The sequence below is a fragment of the Solanum dulcamara genome, chromosome 8 (assembly GCF_947179165.1).
Source record: "Solanum dulcamara chromosome 8, daSolDulc1.2, whole genome shotgun sequence".
NCBI lineage: Eukaryota > Viridiplantae > Streptophyta > Magnoliopsida > Solanales > Solanaceae > Solanum > Solanum dulcamara.
Genome location: NC_077244.1, coordinates 68,463,640 through 68,484,052, shown reverse-complemented (window position 1 = coordinate 68,484,052; position 20,413 = coordinate 68,463,640). Strand labels below are relative to the sequence as shown.

At 35.1% G+C, this 20,413-nt stretch overlaps 2 protein-coding genes across 2 annotated transcripts; both read left to right on the top strand.

Moving 5' to 3' along the window:
- Positions 1-237: 237 nt before the first annotated feature.
- Positions 238-8,370, top strand: LOC129898694 (probable phospholipid-transporting ATPase 7). The gene is made up of 11 exons (XM_055973323.1): positions 238-441; positions 1,065-3,008; positions 3,102-3,212; positions 3,634-3,910; positions 4,003-4,091; positions 4,191-4,278; positions 4,361-4,570; positions 4,671-4,796; positions 6,875-6,973; positions 7,078-7,269; positions 7,372-8,370. The coding sequence occupies exons 2-11, from the start codon at positions 1,231-1,233 to the stop codon at positions 8,041-8,043; spliced, it is 3,642 nt and encodes a 1,213-aa protein (XP_055829298.1). The 5' UTR covers positions 238-441; positions 1,065-1,230; the 3' UTR covers positions 8,044-8,370.
- Positions 8,371-9,044: 674 nt separating this feature from the next.
- LOC129898683 (casein kinase 1-like protein 2) lies at positions 9,045-15,995 on the top strand. The gene is made up of 14 exons (XM_055973311.1): positions 9,045-9,533; positions 9,632-9,672; positions 10,739-10,808; positions 10,894-11,042; positions 11,116-11,211; positions 11,306-11,376; positions 12,614-12,675; positions 12,777-12,840; positions 12,932-13,016; positions 13,102-13,228; positions 13,368-13,450; positions 13,521-13,584; positions 13,900-14,036; positions 15,364-15,995. Exons 1-14 carry the CDS (start codon positions 9,458-9,460, stop codon positions 15,637-15,639), a joined length of 1,401 nt encoding a protein of 466 aa, XP_055829286.1. The 5' UTR covers positions 9,045-9,457; the 3' UTR covers positions 15,640-15,995.
- The last annotated feature ends 4,418 nt before the right edge of the window (positions 15,996-20,413 follow it).

Below are 20,413 nucleotides of genomic sequence, written 5' to 3'. Positions count from 1 at the left end.
AAATACATGTATACATAATTTCATTTACAAATAAAAACTTAGAGAATGATTTAAAGTAGTAAATGGCATGTCATAATCGAATCATATAACAGCATAATGACGTATTTAAATTTTTTTAAATATATATTATATAATATACATAATATAATTTTACGATGAAAGAAATTGGAACGCGGCACTACACACACCTACATTTGTTATTTACGGAAATAATACTAAAACTAGTTTGAATCTTCAACCCTGAAGCAGTCTATTTTTTGGCCTAAACCCAAAATCCCCTCTCCTCTCTGTCACTTTCTCTCTCTTCTTCTTCTCCTTCTTCTCTCTCTCCTACATTGTACATTGCGATCTTTGCAGCTCCAAAGCTATTTTCGTCTTCTGTACGTAGCTTGACTATCTGGGCCTGCCTATATTTCCTCTTCGGTGTTTTGTTGACTTCAGGTGACCTTTTTTTTTTCTCATTGTTTTTATCATCAAAGAAAAATGTATTTTCCACTCAACCCTTTTGTTCTTGCTTGAGCTTTTGGTTTGTTTGGAATCAGTAGATGAATTAGTCAACTAGTGTGGTGGATTTGGGTATGTCGGTCAATTTATTGTGTTTGTTATGTTAATGCGGTTGATTAGCTGCCGCTGAGCTGAAATTTAATGTGATTTTCGTCTTTTTTTGGCTTCATTTCATCTCTTGATTTTTGATTTATCATATTTTGGGGTGGAGGGGATTTTGGGAAGCTAAATCTGCGGTAATTTGAGTTTCTTCTAGATATGCTCTTGAGGTTTTTTCCCCCCAATTTAGTTCTTAAGTTGACTAAAATGTCATTCAATTTTTTTTTGAGCAATTGGATGGGTCTTAAACAATAAATACATCCATGGTATTTGTCTAGGAGGGATGTTTTTTGTTGAATCTTTAGTGTCACTTATATTCTGCTGAGATTAAATTGTGCTTTCGACGTTAATGTATGATCAAGGAGTTTTTGCTCGAATTTTTCAATCTTTGAGTTATTAAGGGTTCTTGTTTTGACATGTGTATTGTATAATTTATGAGAATCAATTTTTTCGATTGACAGTCAAACCTCACGGGGTTGAAGGGAGGCTGATCTCCTATCCAGTTGAGCAGGATATTGTGCATGAGGGTGCCCATTAATTGTCTTGGTGAAAGAAATTGATAACGATATATTTTAAAACTATAATGTGGGTGTATGACTGATTTTGGCTTTCGTTGGGAGTAAAAGAATGGCACGAGGCAGCAGCAAAAGGGCAAAGATCCAATGGAGCAATCTCTATACATTTGGTTGCTATCGTCCACGAACTGACGAGGAAGAGGGTCCCCATCGACTAGGTGCTGGGTTTTCAAGAGTAGTTCATTGCAACCAGTCCAGTCTGCATGAAAAGAAACCTTTTAAGTACCGCACAAACTACATATCTACCACAAAGTATAATTTCATCACATTCCTACCCAAGGCCACGTTTGAGCAATTCAGACGGGTTGCTAACTTGTATTTCCTCCTTGCTGCAATTCTGTCAGCCACAACTAATCTTTCTCCATTCTCACCTATCAGTATGATAGCTCCTTTGGTCTTTGTTGTTGGGTTGAGCATGGCGAAGGAGGCATTGGAAGACTCGCGGCGGTTCATACAAGATATGAAGGTCAATCTGCGAAAAGCTCGTCTACATAAGGAAGGTGGTGCGTTTGGTCTAAGGCCATGGATGAAGATTCGTGTCGGAGACATCGTGAAGGTGGAAAAGGACCAATTTTTTCCGGCTGATTTACTTCTTTTATCATCGAGTTATCAAGATGGAATCTGTTATGTGGAAACTATGAACTTGGATGGAGAGACAAACTTGAAGGTAAAAAGAGCTTTGGAGGTTACCCTACCATTGGATGATAATGAGGCTTTCAAGGAATTCAGGGCTACCATCAAATGTGAAGATCCCAATCCTAACCTTTACTCCTTTGTGGGGAACCTTGAATATGCTCGTCAAATTTATCCTCTTGATCCCACTCAGATTCTCCTTAGGGATTCAAAGCTCAGGAATACGACATATATCTATGGAGTTGTTATATTCACTGGCCATGACAGCAAAGTAATGCAAAATTCTACAGAATCTCCTTCAAAAAGGAGTAAGATCGAACTTCAGATGGACAAGATAATTTACATCCTCTTCACCCTCCTTGTTGTGATATCATTTATCAGTTCCATCGGCTTTGCTGTAAAAACAAGATTGAACATGCCAAGCTGGTGGTATATGCAACCTACAGACAAGAACAATAATACAACTGATCCAAACAGGCCTGAGTTGTCAGCCATTTTCCATCTGATTACTGCACTAATATTATATGGCTATTTGATTCCGATTTCCCTCTATGTTTCTATTGAAGTAGTGAAGGTTCTACAGGCATTGTTCATAAACCAGGATATTAATATGTATGATGATGAGACAGGAACTCCTGCTCAAGCACGAACATCAAACTTAAATGAGGAGTTGGGGCAGGTTGATACCATCCTCTCGGATAAAACTGGCACTTTGACATGCAACCAAATGGACTTCCTAAAATGCTCCATTGCTGGTAGTGCATATGGGACACGGGCCAGTGATGTAGAACTTGCAGCTGCAAAGCAGATGGCAGAGGACGTTGGTGGGCAAGATCCTGACATTTCACGGAGACGGTCATCAGAAATTGAACTAGAGAGGGTTGTCACTTCTAAAGATGAGATCAGGCCTGCAATAAAGGGGTTCAGCTTTGAGGATAGCCGACTTATGAAGGGAAATTGGATGAAGGAACCTAATGCAGATATCATCTTGCTATTCTTTAGGATACTTTCACTTTGTCATACTGCTATTCCTGAGTTAAATGAGGAGACTGGCAGCTATAATTTTGAATCAGAGTCTCCTGATGAATCAGCATTTCTTGTCGCAGCTAGGGAATTTGGCTTTGAGTTCTGTAAAAGAACTCAATCAAGAGTTTTTATACGGGAGAAGTATCCTTCTTTTCAAGAGCCCATTGAAAGGTGAGACACAGCCTCAAATTTTCCCAGTTGCTTTCAATAGATGCATTACTGGTGTAGTATATTACCGACTTACTCTTGATCTTTTAACTCTAGGGAATTCAAAGTTCTCAATCTATTGGATTTCACTAGCAAACGGAAGAGAATGTCTGTTATCGTTCGAGATGAGGAGGGCCAGATTCTTCTCTTGTGTAAAGGAGCAGACAGGTCTTTCTTTTGACATTTTCTAGAACTAGTCTCTATTATGTATGTACTCCTGTATACCTTGAAGTAGTCTATTGAAGAGGCTATTATGCTTTTAAAGATGCTGCTAACATGCCTGTAAATTCCACTCCATTTTTCTAGTTATTACTCTCCATTTCCACTTCCCTCTCACCCCTTGTGTTAGGTGGTTTCCTTCCTTCTAAAATTTTTTGTTCCCGAAATTTTTATTTCCTAGCCCACCTTTTTCTTTGATCAGACCTGGCACTGGGGTTTGCTAAGTTTTGGGTTTGCTGAATGCCCGAAAAAAGGAATTTCTAAGTCATGATTAACTCTTGGCTGACTAATTGTTTAGTCATAGATGTGGCCTTTGGCGACCTATCTGATGTAAAATTTTAGATGATATGCTGTTTTTTTGGATATGCAGCATCATCTATGATAGATTAGCTAAGAATGGAAGGAGATTTGAGGAGGCTACCACAAGGCATTTAAATGATTATGGGGAAGCAGGGTTACGCACTCTCATGCTTGCCTACAAAAAGCTGGATGAGACAGAGTACTCTGCGTGGAATGAAGAATTTACTAAAGCAAAAGCTTCAATCAGCAGTGATAGAGATGCCATGCTTGAACGTCTATCTGATATGATGGAAAAAGAATTGATCCTTGTTGGTGCTACGGCTGTGGAGGATAAACTACAGAAGGGAGTATGTACTTTATGCTCCTCAAGAATCCGAATTACAATTTCTCAGACATAGTAGCCCTTGTTGACTATTTCACATCTGTACCTTTTGATCAGGTTCCTCAGTGTATAGATAAACTAGCGCAAGCTGGTCTCAAGATCTGGGTTCTGACAGGTGACAAGATGGAAACAGCCATCAACATAGGGTCTGTCTCCCATTCAGAGATATATCTTCTACCATCTCATTCATACTTGTTTAGTCATTGAATTCAAGCTGGTAAAATAACACTCCTGTTTCCATGCAGGTACGCATGTAGTCTACTTCGGCACGGGATGAGACAAATATGCATAACGACGATGAATACAGACTCAGTGGAAAGAAGCTCTGAACAGGTAGGTCACTATAAAACAAGTTTTTTGAGTTGTTCCTTGTATTATTATTCATGCCGCTCAATTGCTTTCTTTCACTATTCAGGGTATAAAGGAGAATATTTTGATGCAAATCACAAATGCTTCTCAAATGATCAAGCTTGAAAAGGATCCACATGCTGCATTTGCCTTGATTATTGATGGGAAAACTCTAACATATGCTTTGGCGTATGATATGAAACATCATTTTTTGAATTTAGCAGTTGATTGTGCATCTGTCATTTGCTGTCGTGTCTCTCCTAAGCAGAAGGCCTTGGTATGCTATGTCAAATCCAATTAACCTTTTCTAGTCTAACCCAATCGTTCATCCATGAATTGGTCATATTTACATTAATTTGTGTTCAATTTGATCGCAGGTTACTAGGTTAGTAAAGGAAGGAACTGGAAAAACTACATTAGCAATTGGTGATGGTGCAAATGATGTTGGAATGATCCAAGAAGCGGACATTGGAGTTGGCATTAGCGGTGCAGAAGGAATGCAGGTTGGTGATACATCTAGCTGGCGTATTGGTGTTCCTAATATACTGAAAGATTTTTTACATTTTTTTCGGAAAATAACTTTTTCAATACTGCATTTTAGAAATTTATTAGGGAAATACGATCAAAGGGATGCAAAACACACATACACTAGAGTTTACAGACTGACTTGAAACAATATAAAATTTTAAATTACGTGAACCCAAGATAACCAGATTCAACTCCCTTGTGCAATTTTGTTCAATTTTACAATTTCTTTTCTTAACTTGGGACTATAATGCATTTGTATTCATTTTTGTTGGAATTTGTTTATATGACTAAGGCTTATAGCTGACCGTCTGACTGTTTGATAATGTGACAAGACCACTTAAAATCTAAGCAGCAACAAAACCTCAGATCGAATTAGGCAAAACTGATTTTTCTAGAGACTTCGGGAAACCACTACTCATCCCATTGATTTGTAGAAAAACAGTTGTCCAGAACCTTTTACCCATTTAAATTTCTTTCCAGAATGATCTAACATATACCAATTTTATATCACATTTTAAATGCTTCCAAAAGTTTGAGGACATTAAAATGTGATTTGAGGACTGTTTCTTGGCCACAATCTCTCCACACTCCGATCCATATTATCAAAGTTGATAAACTATTTAGCACTGGCATGAACACCACCATAATCAACAAGAAAACAAAGTTGACCAGCTACTCAGAAAATTGCATCTTTGTGTTTTTGAATAAATGACCAACTTAAGCACTACCGACTTAAAATAATCTTTCTAGTTTCCTCTATGGAAGACACTTAACCCCCCCGCAGTTCATACACCAAAGCAATAAGTGCATGTCATGTGTCTATTTTATAGGTTCATCAATTAGTCTTTGTTAATTGATATGTATGTTTACAGTTTACCTTATTTATTACTTAACCAGGATAAACTAACATGTTTGGTGCATGCACTAGGTCCGGGTAAATTTTTTCCTTTCTTCTATTTCTATTGGAGAGAGGGAGTAGCTTATATTTAATATTCCCTAGATCTTTCTTTCACCATGTTTCTTGCATTGGGGAAGAGCAGAAAATAGTTACTGAATGCAATCGCTGGCATGGGAAAAGGGGAGGGAACAAGATTGTGGTGATTGAGTGCATTTATGAGATATTTTTATATTTTTTTCTACTGAGTATTTGTCTCCCTCAGAGATGTCACTTAGTATCATCTTTTGTAGAAGCTAGCCAGATTGACATTAGCAATCTGACCCAAGGAAGGGTGGTAGCTGGGTTGGTGATTCTTTCCTACTTGGGAAAGATGATCATAAATCCATTTGCCTGAGTAGATTGCTGCATAATAAAAGTTGACCAAAAAATTGAAAGTGATTTCATAAGAAAATATGTTATGTCGTGCCAAGAACAACCCAGATCAATTGTCTCTTTTTTAGAAGCCCTGATCATTTTAGATCACACTGATCCTCTTTTTTTATTGTTAAGATGACGCCGTTTTTTTTTTGATTGTTAAGATTACACTGATTTTGGCCGGTAACAGCTAACACATCTAACTGAAATGGCAGAATATTCAAATAATTACACACTTTGTTTGAACGGCATTTTTTTTTTTTGTGTTTGTCAAAAAACTATGACTGTAGATTTCTTGTTACTTCTGGAAAACGTGTGTAATATTCTATCTCATCTAATATCTAAAGTCTTGCATTTTTTCGATCCAAGTAAGTTTAAATTAGTAAAGTATTTATGTTCGATTTCCTTTGGTTTTGGACGAGGTTTCCCTGATTCATCTTGCTGCGTGGTGTCTGCAAAGATTGATTAGCCTAAGTAGAATCTGGAAAATCTTCTCTAATTTAGAAAGATGACCCTAAATCCATTGTCTCAAGTACATCATTTCTGCATTTATAAGTAAAAAGATCACTTAACAACTCATATGTACTTTCCAGTTTTTATACATAAATTGAACCCGCTTTTAAAGTTTGGGTTGCCAAAATATAATGATTGAGGAATAAAACAAGTCTACTTCACTCTCTGCAAGCATAATTTGCTCTTGGAGGTTGTTAGTCGGCTTACTTGATTAGTAGCTTCTTGCAGGCTGTGATGGCTAGTGACTTTGCTATTGCACAGTTTCGGTTCTTGGAGAGACTTCTCGTTGTACATGGGCATTGGTGCTACAAACGAATTGCTCAGATGGTAATTCCTCTAGATCTGTTTCATTTTATGATAGAAAATAATCATGTTTCAGTTCACGGATGCTTGTCATGCTAAATCTAACTTGCTGTGTTTTCTGCATGCAGATATGCTATTTCTTCTACAAAAATATAGCTTTTGGGCTCACTCTCTTTTACTTTGAGGCTTTTGCGGGCTTTTCAGGCCAGTCTGTCTATGATGATGCATACATGATTCTGTTCAATGTTATTCTTACCTCACTGCCTGTGATCGCTCTTGGAGTATTCGAGCAGGATGTGCCTTCTGAAGTTTGCTTACAGGTGAGTCTACACAATACCTTTTTTCTCGGAGTTTCTAAAAGATCAATTTACAGAGTAACCTCCATCTAAGAGTTGTAATTTAAACTGTAATGCCATATGCAGTTTCCAGCGCTGTACCAGCAAGGGCCCAAAAACTTGTTCTTTGACTGGTATAGAATATTCGGCTGGCTTGGCAACGGTGTCTACACCTCTCTCATTGTCTTCTTCCTCAACATTATCATCTTCTATGATCAAGCCTTCCGTGCTGGAGGCCAGACTGCCGATCTGACAGCTGTGGGTACTACGATGTTCACCTGCATTGTCTGGGCCGTCAACTGCCAGATTGCACTCACAATGAGTCATTTCACATGGATACAGCATATTTTCATCTGGGGGAGTATTGCTAGTTGGTACCTCTTTCTTTTGATCTATGGTATGATAGCGCCAGATTATTCTAAATATGCCTTCAGAATCCTGGTGGAAGCTCTAGCTCCTGCTCCAGTCTACTGGTGTACCACCCTTTTGGTAATTGTTGTCTGCACTCTGCCCTACCTTGCGCACATATGTTTCCAAAGGTCATTCAATCCAATGGATCATCACCTTATTCAAGAAATCATATATTATAAGAAAGACGTTGAAGATCATCATATGTGGAAGAGAGAGCGGTCTAAAGCAAGGCAGAGGACCAACATCGGGTTCACAGCAAGAGTAGATGCAAAAATTAGGCAGTTGAGAGGGAGGCTGCATAAAAAGTATTCATCAATGGGTTCCCAAATTGAGCTAACACAATCATAGCTGTGCATTACTGATTATTCCTTTCTTTGGGATTCTCTCCCTTTTTGATCACAATAGAATGTAGGGTTTTTTGCCATTTGCAATTCTTTTGCTGGCCCTTTTTTTGACTTGATTTGTAAAATTATTTGTCTAGTGTAGGTCATTCGTTTGTTCCAAAATTAGTGTGCTCACTGTATTGTACAATACTCATATGATTCACGTACAGCTTGGGAAATTAGCCAATACATCATAATCTGTAATTGTTCTCAAACTGTTTGCTTTGTATATACTCTTCTTCACAAAACTTATGGATATTGATAATGATACACCTTGAAAATACTATATTCAGATCATATTTCATTTCTTCTTACTTTACGTTGGACCAACCTTATTCTTGGTTTCTTAATTATTGTGATCATAACAATAATGTTTCTTCTTTCTAGGTCGACCAAACATAGTGTAAATATAATCAATCAGCTCCTAACCAATATCATAAAAATTAGTTGAGCTTACCTCATTGACTGAAGCTTGCAGTGCGATTGTGACTCTGGAATTTGGTTTTGTTGGGTGGTCTTTGAGACTAACAATCTATCAACTTTCATATCAAACCTAGTACAATGAGCCAAGCCTACTATTTTAGGTTGAACCAAACTACCCAACTCTTAGCATACTATGTATTCCTCCGTTTCAATTTATTTGTCTTATTTTCATTTTTAATCAATTTAAGAAAAATGTTTTTCTTTTCTTTTTTGACAACTTAATTCCAGTAAAAACAAAAATACTACTCAAGACTGAGATCTATACTTGTGAGAGGTATCACATATTCCGAGTGTCTACAAGCTGACTTTAATATCATGATCATGATAAAAAGAGTAGGCCATAAAGCTAACATGTATGTACATTTTTCTGACCAACAGTCCATTTAATTTGGAAGTTTCTCATTGAAATACGTATGGGCCGACTATGAAATACACTGTATATATTCAGTTTCCTCAGACAAACTTCCAAAAGAACTCTCATTGAAATATCTACAGTTCTAAGGTATAGCAGACCCGAAGATCTCGCAACACTACGTACGACGCCGTATTATTGCATCGAGGGGTGGGGTAGGTAGGGACAAGAAGAAATTACGAAAGCAAAAAGACAGAAAAAAATTTATATTATATATATTATAATAATAGAAGGAAGAAAATGGGGTGAAGAGATAGAATCACGGCCAAATTATACAAAATGGGATGATAAAGTATATAGTTGAAGCTGATGCTGCTTCAATTTTTCCCTTCTTGAGGCCAAACTCATGAAGGAACAAAAAATCCCCCAAAAATATAATTCAAAAAGCTGAAATCTTTAAGTTTTTTTGATTCATATTCATTCTATGTTGGATTAAAATTTTTGAGGATTTTTGGGGTCAAAGTTTTTTAATTTGTAGTCTCCGATGGAGCCTCGTGTTGGTAATAAGTTCCGGCTTGGCCGGAAAATCGGTAGCGGTTCTTTTGGGGAGATCTACCTCGGTATATGAACCCTTTCATGTTTTTCTTTCTTTTCAGTTTTTTTTTTCCATTTATTTTGGGGTTAGTTTGATTGGGAATCTGTTTTTATGTTCTTTAAGGTGGTAATGTTCAAACTAATGAAGAGGTGGCTATTAAACTGGTAAGTTGAAATTCTGTTCCTTTTTTTGTCCAAATTTGTTACTGGAGTATAGTTATGTTTTTTAATTGCTAAAGCATATGGTTTTGCTATGAAAAAACTTGAGAATTAGTCATTCTTTTGATGATGGATGGTTTTGGTTAGCAATTAAAACACAATTATGGGGATGTGTGTTCCTTGTGTTTGTTTAGTTGCTAATTATTTTTAGGGTGGAAGTGGGGAGATTAACAACAACTACATACCGGGTATGATTCCACAAGTGAGGTTTGGAGAGGCTAGAATGTATGCAGACCGTATCCATACCTTTTGCGGGGAGAGTATTAAGCTTAATCTTTTAAAGAGAACACACTTAGTTATGTTTTATCATGCCTTCTCAGGTGCAAGTGTTGTCCTTTTCCATGGCGAAGTACTTGTAAATCTCTTTTGATGAAGGTCGTTGTAACATTCGAATTTAGGATCTTCTAATACCATGTTAATCTGAGCATGCACCACTTAACTTAAGATAGTAAGTGGAGTGACCCAAAACCGTATAAACACCTCTGCATGTTGAAGACATAATTAAGCAAATAAACTTGTGCCCACCCTCTGATTGCTTTGATTAGAAACGCTCTCATACTCAATAAGGTTGTGACCACTTGATCATTTGGGCCTATAATCACAGTTTGGTTGAATGCGCTGGGTTTCATGATGTTTTGTGAAGTTATGAATGATAACCAAGTTAGAGGAAATGTATAAATTTGTGAAGAATTAATGTCTTCACCGTTGTTACCTAGCCTACAATTTGAGACTCCAAGTGGTGAATTTGCATTAACTCAGCAAATTTCGTGGTTATGAAGAAATTGCAACAGTTTCACTGCTTACATTTGTCTTTCTGGAATTTTTGATATAAAACTTGATAGCTATTAGATTTTGTAAACTGAAGTTTGCCTGTCTTGCTGATACTCATGATATCATTGTTCTTCTGCAAATGCTCAGTCATTTGTAAACTTTCCTTCGATTGCACCATAGATGATTATTTTTTTGTAATTTGCAAGATTAATTTGCTGATTTTCTTATTTCTTGTACTCAGGAAAATGTGAAAACAAAGCATCCTCAACTATTGTACGAAGCAAAGCTGTATAAAATACTACAAGGAGGAAGTAATTTCTCATCTTCATGTTGCCTGTTCTTCCTTCATTTACTACTCAATGCTTATTAGTTGGATTTCTCTTTTTATATTGATAGCTGGAGTCCCCAATTTAAAATGGTTTGGAGTTGAAGGAGATTACAATGTCCTTGTGATGGATTTACTGGGACCTAGTCTTGAAGATCTCTTCAACTTCTGCAGTAGGAAGATGTCCTTGAAGACCGTTCTCATGCTTGCAGATCAGATGGTGCGTGTGATGTTTTGTAGCACTTATTTATTCCACAATTTAAAGACCTCTTCTCACCCTTATCAATTTTCAGATCAATCGGGTTGAATTTGTTCATGCCAAATCTTTTCTTCATCGAGATATAAAACCTGACAACTTTCTTATGGGATTAGGAAGACGTGCAAATCAGGTATTGGGATTAAAGCTCTTACTTCGCTGCTCAATTCACCTATTGCAGGCATGATGGTATGTGTTAAATTCATAACCACAATTGATTAATATAGGTCTATGTTATCGATTTTGGGCTGGCTAAGAAGTACAGAGACTCATCAACCCATCAGCATATTCCGTATAGGTAAGCTCCTTTGAAACACTATAGGGTTGATATTTGTTTTGTTTAAGAAGATGACGTACCTTGAAATATGGTGTTCATGCCTATGAGATGCCTATATGAGCTTTGTGTTCCTAGCTATTGGCGGTCTGATTGCTCTTTCTATATAGAGCAATAGAAAAGAGTGAATTCTTTTAGCTTGCATCATCTTTAAACCCCTATGATCTATCCCCTCCCTTTTTTTTTTAATTATTTTGGTGTGGGCAAAGCTTGCACACCTCGAGTAATTCTATAGGGTACTTTCTACCTCCCATCAGCACAGAGCACCAGGAAACTTTGTCCACCAAGGCTTTTGGACAGATGAGAACAAATCACTTAGTGTTTTGATCATGTAGTTCCACAGCATGTGTCAGTATAGGCGCTTCCTTATTTTGTGGGGGGTTTTCTTTGTGAATTAACAGGATGTAAGAAGAGTAGAAACACAAATTTTTATCTGTATTGGATGTAAGATAAGTCACCAAAGCTATTTAATGATTCCACAAAGGTATCAGAATGCATGACTATAATTTAATTTACTTAATCTCTGTTCGGGAATAATCATATCCACCCCTTTTTACTGTTACTATTTTCATATTGTACACCTTCTCCCTGCTAACTTTTAGTCATTTTTTTGACTATCCTTTCAATATGATCAAACTGTTTTTTGGTTTGCCTGGCACTGCTAGTTAAGAGGAATGAAGCGAAAAATCGGGTAGTTTAAACAAGAAATATTTTACCACTTCGTAAATGACTGAAAAATTTACGGATATGGAGAAGAAACTGATATCTTTCTTCCTTTTACTGGGACAGAGAGAATATCAGTAAATGATATCGAACAAGATCTTGTTGATCTCTCCCAACTGTTTCATTTTGGTCATTCATCATACATTTAATTTATGTAAGCTACTTGGAGTTACTAATAGAAAGAATTGATGGCATCAATGATGCATTGCCATCATGCTTACCATAGAGGAAGTGATCTCTTTATTTTATAGAGCTTGTGCAATTCACAGAAACTTTAACAGTGAATCTGGAGATTTTTCTGTATTTTGTAAATTACAGTTAGTCATTTGTATTTCGAGCTTGTGAAGAAGTATATTTGTATGTTGAATCAGGATTAATCGCATTGGATGATTGTACTCTTTATTAGTCAATTAGCTTACAATGAGATCATCCTCCAGGGCATGGATGTATGATTTGTTTTATTTTTAATGTGATACAGAGAAAATAAAAATTTGACAGGAACTGCTAGATATGCAAGCATGAACACTCACCTCGGCATCGGTAAGCTTTTGTTCTGTTTTACCAATTCGTTCCCAATTGTTTATATGGATTGTTTACTCTGTGCTGCCTATGAACCATTTGTTCGCCTATGAACCATATAGAACAAAGTCGAAGGGATGATTTGGAATCATTGGGGTTTGTTCTAATGTACTTTTTAAGAGGAAGGTAAATATTTCTCCCTCCCTAGATTTTCTTTTATTTAGTGTCTTTTCTTATCTTTCATGGGAATCTTACATTATGCTTTCAAAACATGTAGTCTCCCTTGGCAGGGGCTGAAAGCAGGCAATAAGAAACAGAAGTATGAGAAGATTAGTGAGAAGAAAGTTTCAACCTCAATAGAGGTAATTTATGTTCCTCCAATTAAATATGCTAGCTGTTTAGTTTGTTATTCATCAAAATGATTGTAGTGCAAATTTTCCTATATAGACCTTGTGTCGGGGATATCCTTCAGAGTTTGCATCATATTTCCATTACTGTCGATCACTGAGATTTGATGATAAACCAGATTATGCTTATCTCAAGAGAATTTTCCGTGACCTTTTCATTCGTGAAGGTATGATCATTTTTGCTTTCCATGCCTTTCTATTTCATCCGTACAGACATATTACAACCAGTTCCTCAATTTCAATGTTCCCAGAATGTCTTCCGTTTTCCTTCCCCTTATTCCTTTTTCTTTTTCTCGTCTATTTCAGGTTTTCAGTTTGATTATGTATTTGACTGGACCATATTGAAATATCAGCAATCACAGCCTGCCAATATTCCATCTCGTGCTCTTGTAAGTGACCTAAATAGATTAGTTTGTCATTGGTCTCAAATTTCAAAACGAAATGATGATTTTGGGACAGGGTGGTACTGCTGGGCCAAGTTCAGGGATGCGACATGGTCTTGCTAATGTTGAAAAGAAATCAGGTATGTTTGATCCCCTCCTCACCCCCAACCCCACCAAACACGCACAAGAAAAAGGAAAGATTAAACAAAACAAAAAAAGGGAGCTGGAAGACAAAGTAATCAGTCTGTGCTAGTTGGTGTGGCATAAAGTGGTAGTATGTATCTTATCTCTTACATATACATGAAAAGATAAAATTGGAATCAATTTCAATCAGTCCATTATATCATTTATTTTGGATGGCATGCCAGCTGTCCTGTTCAGGAAAGTACATTACCTCTAAATCTGTTAGCTTCTTAATCTCTGGGAGCTATAAACACATGCTACTTAATATGCAGGTGTTGAAGAAAGTCGACCAACTGGTTGGTCTTCATCAAATCTTACACGTAATAGGAGCACAGGGCTCAATTTCAATGCTGGAAGCTTATTGAAGCAAAAAGGCACAGTTGCTAATGATTTATCCATGGGTAAAGAGGTTAGTCCTCTTCCTCCTCCCTCCCTCCCTCCCTCCTTCTCTCTCTCCCTATTAGTTTTACCCTTTCTCCTTTTGGGAATGTGTTTGGAAAAGTGTAGTACTCTTGCAAATAAATTCTGTGGCAACTTTACTTATTACAAAATCGATGAGTGCATTTAACTTTATCCAGATATAGGACATAATTCTTTTGCAATCTTAATTTGTCAAGTACCTCGACATGAGGAATTAGATGCAGTTTCTCAAGTATAAACAAAAAATTTCCTGAACTTAGTGTGGCAATTTCAATTTATGGAGTACTTCACCAAGTAGAGGGGATAAAGCGTGAAATTTCTAAAATAACAAATTTCTTGAATCAATTTTGTGTCTTATGTTATCCTCAAAATCATTTGATCTATAGAAAGTAAGCTGCAGTTCTTCCTTCTCCAAAAAAAAAAAGAAAAAAGAGAAATAAAAGGTAGGCTGCAACTCTTTTTAGTTCTCTAGGTTTTTCTTTTGGGTGAGGAGGATGCAGAATAGATGTGTAAGGATAGAAGTGGAGGAACTAGAGGATGAAATGTTGTGCCTCTAGCTTTCACGTGGGTTCTTTGCAGGGAAAGGAGCAGGAGGGTTTTTGAAGCAAAGGAAGATGACTTTGTAAAGCTTAGGGCCTATCTTTCATTTTGCTCAACTTTTGGAGTACCCACAAAGTTCCTATAGGCATAGATGAATGAAAGAGTTTATCAAAGAACCATATTTTATGGACCTATTCTTATGAATTATCTGTTGCAACACTGTTCCCAAGGACTTGCAAAGTCAGAACAGAAAAATTCTTGGATCATCTCAATGGATTCACAACTGCATGTTTCTTTGGACCATCATAGCGTACTTGCACATATCTACTCAGAGGAAGGTTTTTTCATAATTAATGATCCTCGAAACTATCTGTTGAGGTACAGGGTAGATTTGGATGATTGATGGAAGAAATACCAAACACATTTAAAAATTCTCGCTGATAGATATGTATATATGACAGAAATGGATGGTGACTGCAATTAGGGGTAGCATTGATCTTTTGCTCTTCTAATGTTACCTTTACCTCTAATACTTCTACATATTTGTGCTTGCCCTTCGTGGCACATGACAGTAATTTGTATTCATTTGGTAGCATTCTTGAATATAATGGCCAACCTGAGAGAGACCTGGTAGCACACAATATGAAACAGAATTTAGTACAGAACTAAGGATCTACCATACTTATACTTAAGGGAATATGGTCAAAATTTACTTTGTTTTATGATCTGTATCTACCAGTAAACACAACAGACTTTGACTTATTTTGTGTTTGCAGGTACCTAGTTCTAATTTTTTCCGCTCAAGTGGATCAGCAAGGCATCCTGTTGTCTCTAGCAGTCGAGACCCAGGGATTGCTGGGGGTGAACCTGACCTCTCCCGCACTCAGACAATAGATGCAAATGCAGGATCACTGCGTAAAATATCCAATGCTGCACAGAGGACTTCACCAGTTGTGTCCTCAGATCACAAGCGCAGCTCTTCTACAAGAAACACAAACATAAAGAGTTTAGAGTCTGCCGTCAAAGGAATAGAGGATTTAAGCTTTCGATGATGAGGGACTGCATTAGTACCTCTGCTTTGTCCCCCTTTACTGTATATTTTGGCGCAGCAAAACACACCAACTTGGCGGGAGTACGAGTTCTGATATTAGTTGTTTCCAGGAACCATAAGCTGAAATGCCACCCCAAAAACTCTGCAACGATATGATGGGGTTGCAGAGCCTAAGTCTCAGATCCCAGTTTATGTTTGTCCATACAGTTATAGGCACTTTTCATATTCTTTGTCATCTCTATCTCTCCTGTTCTTGTTCTATCGTGTTATTCTTGTCTACGTTATGTTGTGAATTATGAAGAGGCCCATGTATAATTGCCGATAAATGATATGTTCTACGAGATGTTTGATGCTACAGATACTTTGTTTTGGACATGAGCAAACTTTTGTTCAAGCTATCTAAACACCAATCAGGTCTCTGTGTGGTCATGTACTCAGTTAAGAATCATGTACTGTGTCGTATTTGTTTTTAAGTTGAAAATGGTATTTGGAAAATTGTAATAATTATCTGTCCAAACAATTTTCCGGAACAAACTTTTGGAAAGAGAGGTGAAATTATCCATGGCCATACGAGCACTTATATATACAGTTATGAAGAATCAGCATGCGCATTGGTGGGATGACTGAAATCATTCTTTTTAATCAGACATTTCAGATTAATGTATTGTGGAGATGATTGAAATTGCTTTCTCCTTAATTAGATTAGAGCTCTAAAAAATGAAAAAAAATTATGTCAAACGCGTCGCCCACAAAAGTCGTGGAATTCAGTGGTCTTCCAATAGAATGGATGCACATGCTTTGTGGGGACTCAAAATATCTGTCTTCTGATTCTGTTCTCTACTCTTTTTGAGCAAAAGACAGACTGCCAATCAAATAATTTATTATAGTACTGTACATTTAATAATTGAAAGAGGCAGCCTTCTTAAACCAATATCACTCGAACTATTATTACTTTTTGTTTTCGAATTTTTTTAATTTTCTGACCAAATTCATCGCTAGACTGTACATATTTCGATTAATTTAAGGAGTGACAACCTGTTGTTTCTCACCAGTAAAACTCTATCAATTAAGATTTGAACAAATAAAAAAAATCGCCTTCTATTGTTGCTTCTACTGAAATTTGCACCTGAAAGATTCTATAAATCAATCACTTTATTAAATATTATATTAAGTGCCTACTTGACTTAATTTATTTAAAATAACTTATAAGCTGTAAGTTGAGTAGCCCAACTTATTTATTTAGGTTTATAAGCTGTTTCCAATTATGATCAGCAACTTATAAGCGAATCCAAACGGATCATTGTTGTTTCATTGATCACTAGATCAACTGTATCATGTATAGACTTTCCTTTTGTGAATGTTTTTTTTTTGGTGGTGGGAGAAGTTAAGTAATAAAACATTAGAAGAGGATAGTAATTTGTTACATTAAGATGATGAATGTTTACATTTTACAAGATCACAACAATCTGAGTTCTGAGATTTCTGAATCATGGGGATTCTCAGATCATTCTTCATAAAAAGGGAAAGAAAAAAAAACTGTCTCTTATTAACAAAAGATTAAATGCTTGATTATGAAAAGACTAATGAAAAACAGCCAATTAAGAAAGTTACCAACCCACAACAACATATTCAGTGTAATCCCACAAATGGGGTTTAGGAAGGATAGACTGTACACAGACTTCACTTCTATCTCGTGGAGGTACAACAATTGTTTCTAAAAGACTTTCGACTCAAAAATTACAATTGATCACCATAATCCATGGACAACATGGTTGCAAGTATTCTTGATCCACTTAAAGCTCTTTCTAAGTGAACCTTTCATCTTACCTTCCACACCATAAGCTTTATATCCAACTACCCTTTTCTTCCTCTGCATTTCAGGATCATTAAAACTCCAATTCTTCAAAGATGAAGATGAAATCACTTTGCTCTTGCTCCTCTTGATCTTCACTTCCTTATAATCATCATTATTACCAGAAGCAACATGTGAATTAGTACTATAACTCCTTAAATCTTGCATACTAATTGGACCTCCCCTTCTTTCTCTTGTTGATTTTGATCTAAAATTCTCCATTTTGGGACACAACAAAAGATGAAAAAAAAACTAAAGGATTATGTAGGCTTTGCTTCAAAATTTAAGTTTGGAATAAGTATTAAGGATTAATTGGCCTAGCTAGGAACAGCCCAAGGTTGTGACTTTAATATCTTTGAGTAGTACAACCCCCCCCCCCCCCCCCCGTACCTTAAAGGTGTGCTATGATTTTTTCCAATGATGCGATGAGGCTGGAAAAATTTAATTTTGTAGCCCACTATTTGAATGTTGATGGCGCATGGCATTTGTATTATTATTAATAGTCAAAATGTTGAACCAATAACCTATTCCTAGTTCATACCCACAATACAATTTAGTTAGTAATGATAAGTCCACACAATAAATTCCCATTTGACCATAGATATTCTATCTTTCACGATCAATTTCGTTCATTTTTAACTTTGCATGTTCATTAAAAATAATATCTCTTTTATCTCGTGACACTTTTCATCTCTTGACCATAGATACTCTATCTTTCATGTTTACTTTTACTTGTTAATTTTGAACTTTACATATTCGTTCACAATTTATGTAACATTTTTTTATTTTTTTAAGAGTCAAACAATATAAGTTTGATCGAAAATTTGCGCATGAAATCTTAAAAAAAAATTAAATAAAATTTATATATTTGTAAACTATGTGAAAAGTACTATAAGTCACAATAATTGACAATCAAAATATTTAAAAGATATATGAAAAATTTATGGTAAAAAATAAGCTTGTTTGAATCTCGAAATCTGAAAAGTGCCACATAAATTGCGACGGAAGGAGTAGTATTTTATTATAACATTTATATTACTTGATATTTAATATTAGTCTTACAAAATGATTAGGAGAATAAATAATTAATGTTAAGGTTAAAAACATAAAAAAAAATCTTTTTCGTAAAACGATAAAAATGACAAATAAAAGTGAAAATCTAATTTTTAAAATCATGGACAAGAAAAATTAAACAGGGGGAGTAATTTTTACTTCTTTTTTTTGGATTTTTATTTCGGAAAACTATTTGAACAAAATATTGTTATAATTTTCAATTCAATCGAAAGTTGAACTTCGAAATTTTTCTGAATTTGAAAAACTCCACAAAAATGTTTTCACAATTTTTCACATTGAATTTTTCACAAAAATTTAAGAAACAACTACAATTTGCATTTATGATCAAATAGTGCAACCTTAATTTTCAAATATCATTTTCAACTCGAAAACAAACACTATTCTTTTCGTTTTAATTTATGTGATGTAATTTGTATGGGCACGAAGTTTTAAAAATATAAAAAGTCTTTTCAAAATTTCTCTTAAGATAAATGGATTTTTATATAAAAAAGTAAATTTATGTGGATTTTAAGTGTACTGAGACTTAACATGAGTAAAATATTAATAGTGTTATAAAATAATTATCAAAAAAGATATGATAAAAAAAATATGTTATATAAATTAGAATAAAAAAAGTATTTTAAGTGAGATTCAACATAAATAAAATATTGATAGTGTCATTAAATAATTATCAAATAAGAATATGTATCATTTTTTAAAACCAATTTTTAAAAAAGTAACATAATTATGATAGAAAAAGTACGTTTTTTCTTTTAAATTTCACAATTTTTATGTTCATACGCCCATTAAGTATTTGGTTAATTCTCTGAGCGTAGTTCATCCCTGACCCCAATGCAGTATGGATTCAAAGAAAAAAACAATACTCCCTCCGTTCTTAATTATTCGATACCCTTACTAAAAATAGATAATTCATAATATTTGTCATATTAAAAAAGAAAAATAATAATTTAGTAGTATATTCTTCCTAATTTACTCTTAGGAGTAATTATTTGGAAGTAAACATTGACTAATTTAACATACAAATCTAAGTGATGGGTAGATTAACTCATGTCCATTAATAACTTCATATTAATTAATTCAAATCTTAACTATACTCCCACCATTGCATTTATTATAACTACACTTTCCATTAATTGAAGGAGATTAAGGAGAAATGATTAACGAAATTAAATAAAACATGATGGTAAATGTGACGGATATTTAGGGAAAAATACTTTCTCCGTTCATTTTTAGTTGTCGACTATTTCAAAAAAAAATTTATTTAAATTTACTTGTCTCTTTTAATATATAAACTTTTTTTATTTTTTTTTCATACTTTACTCTTATCATTAACTATTTATTTTCCAAATCATTTTTCAAGACTTAATACTAAACACCAATGAATAAAGATTGTGTATTAAAATAGCCATATCAATTATTATTTTCTTATTATGTGTGTCAAGTCCAAATATAACAAGTAAAAATGAACGGAATGAGTATTATTATTGAGTCCTATGATGTGGTGTGAATTTCATGACCTCCTTAAACGATTTTAGGCAATACTTACCTCCTGAACTAACTTTAAATATTAGATTAGGCTAAGGTCCATTTCTTATTCAATTATTATAAGAGTTTAAATCTCAATAACTTTGATCCATCTAGTTATCTGTTTGGACTACGAACATTCCACCTCAATCGTTAAAAGGCAGGGAGCTTACTAAGCTAATGTTTGACCTCAAATTTTTAAATATTTTTGACAAGTTATTTTTGAGTGAAGTTTCTCATATGTTTGGCAATAAATTTTCCTAATAATATTTGAACATTTCAAAAAATATGATTTATACATGTTAGTTCTAAAAATTATTAAAAA

Excerpts from the sequence above, each read along its gene's own strand:
- LOC129898683 (XM_055973311.1), top strand. The coding sequence starts at position 9,458 with ATGGAGCCTCGTGTTGGTAATAAGTTCCGGCTTGGCCGGAAAATCGGT. Across the intron at positions 9,534-9,631 it reads TTTTGGGGAGATCTACCTCG|GTGGTAATGTTCAAACTAAT; the intron begins GTATATGAACCC and ends ATGTTCTTTAAG. Across the intron at positions 12,841-12,931 it reads ATGTACTTTTTAAGAGGAAG|TCTCCCTTGGCAGGGGCTGA; the intron begins GTAAATATTTCT and ends CAAAACATGTAG.
- LOC129898694 (XM_055973323.1), top strand. The coding sequence starts at position 1,231 with ATGGCACGAGGCAGCAGCAAAAGGGCAAAGATCCAATGGAGCAATCTC. Across the intron at positions 4,279-4,360 it reads TGGAAAGAAGCTCTGAACAG|GGTATAAAGGAGAATATTTT; the intron begins GTAGGTCACTAT and ends TTCACTATTCAG. Across the intron at positions 4,797-6,874 it reads GCGGTGCAGAAGGAATGCAG|GCTGTGATGGCTAGTGACTT; the intron begins GTTGGTGATACA and ends AGCTTCTTGCAG.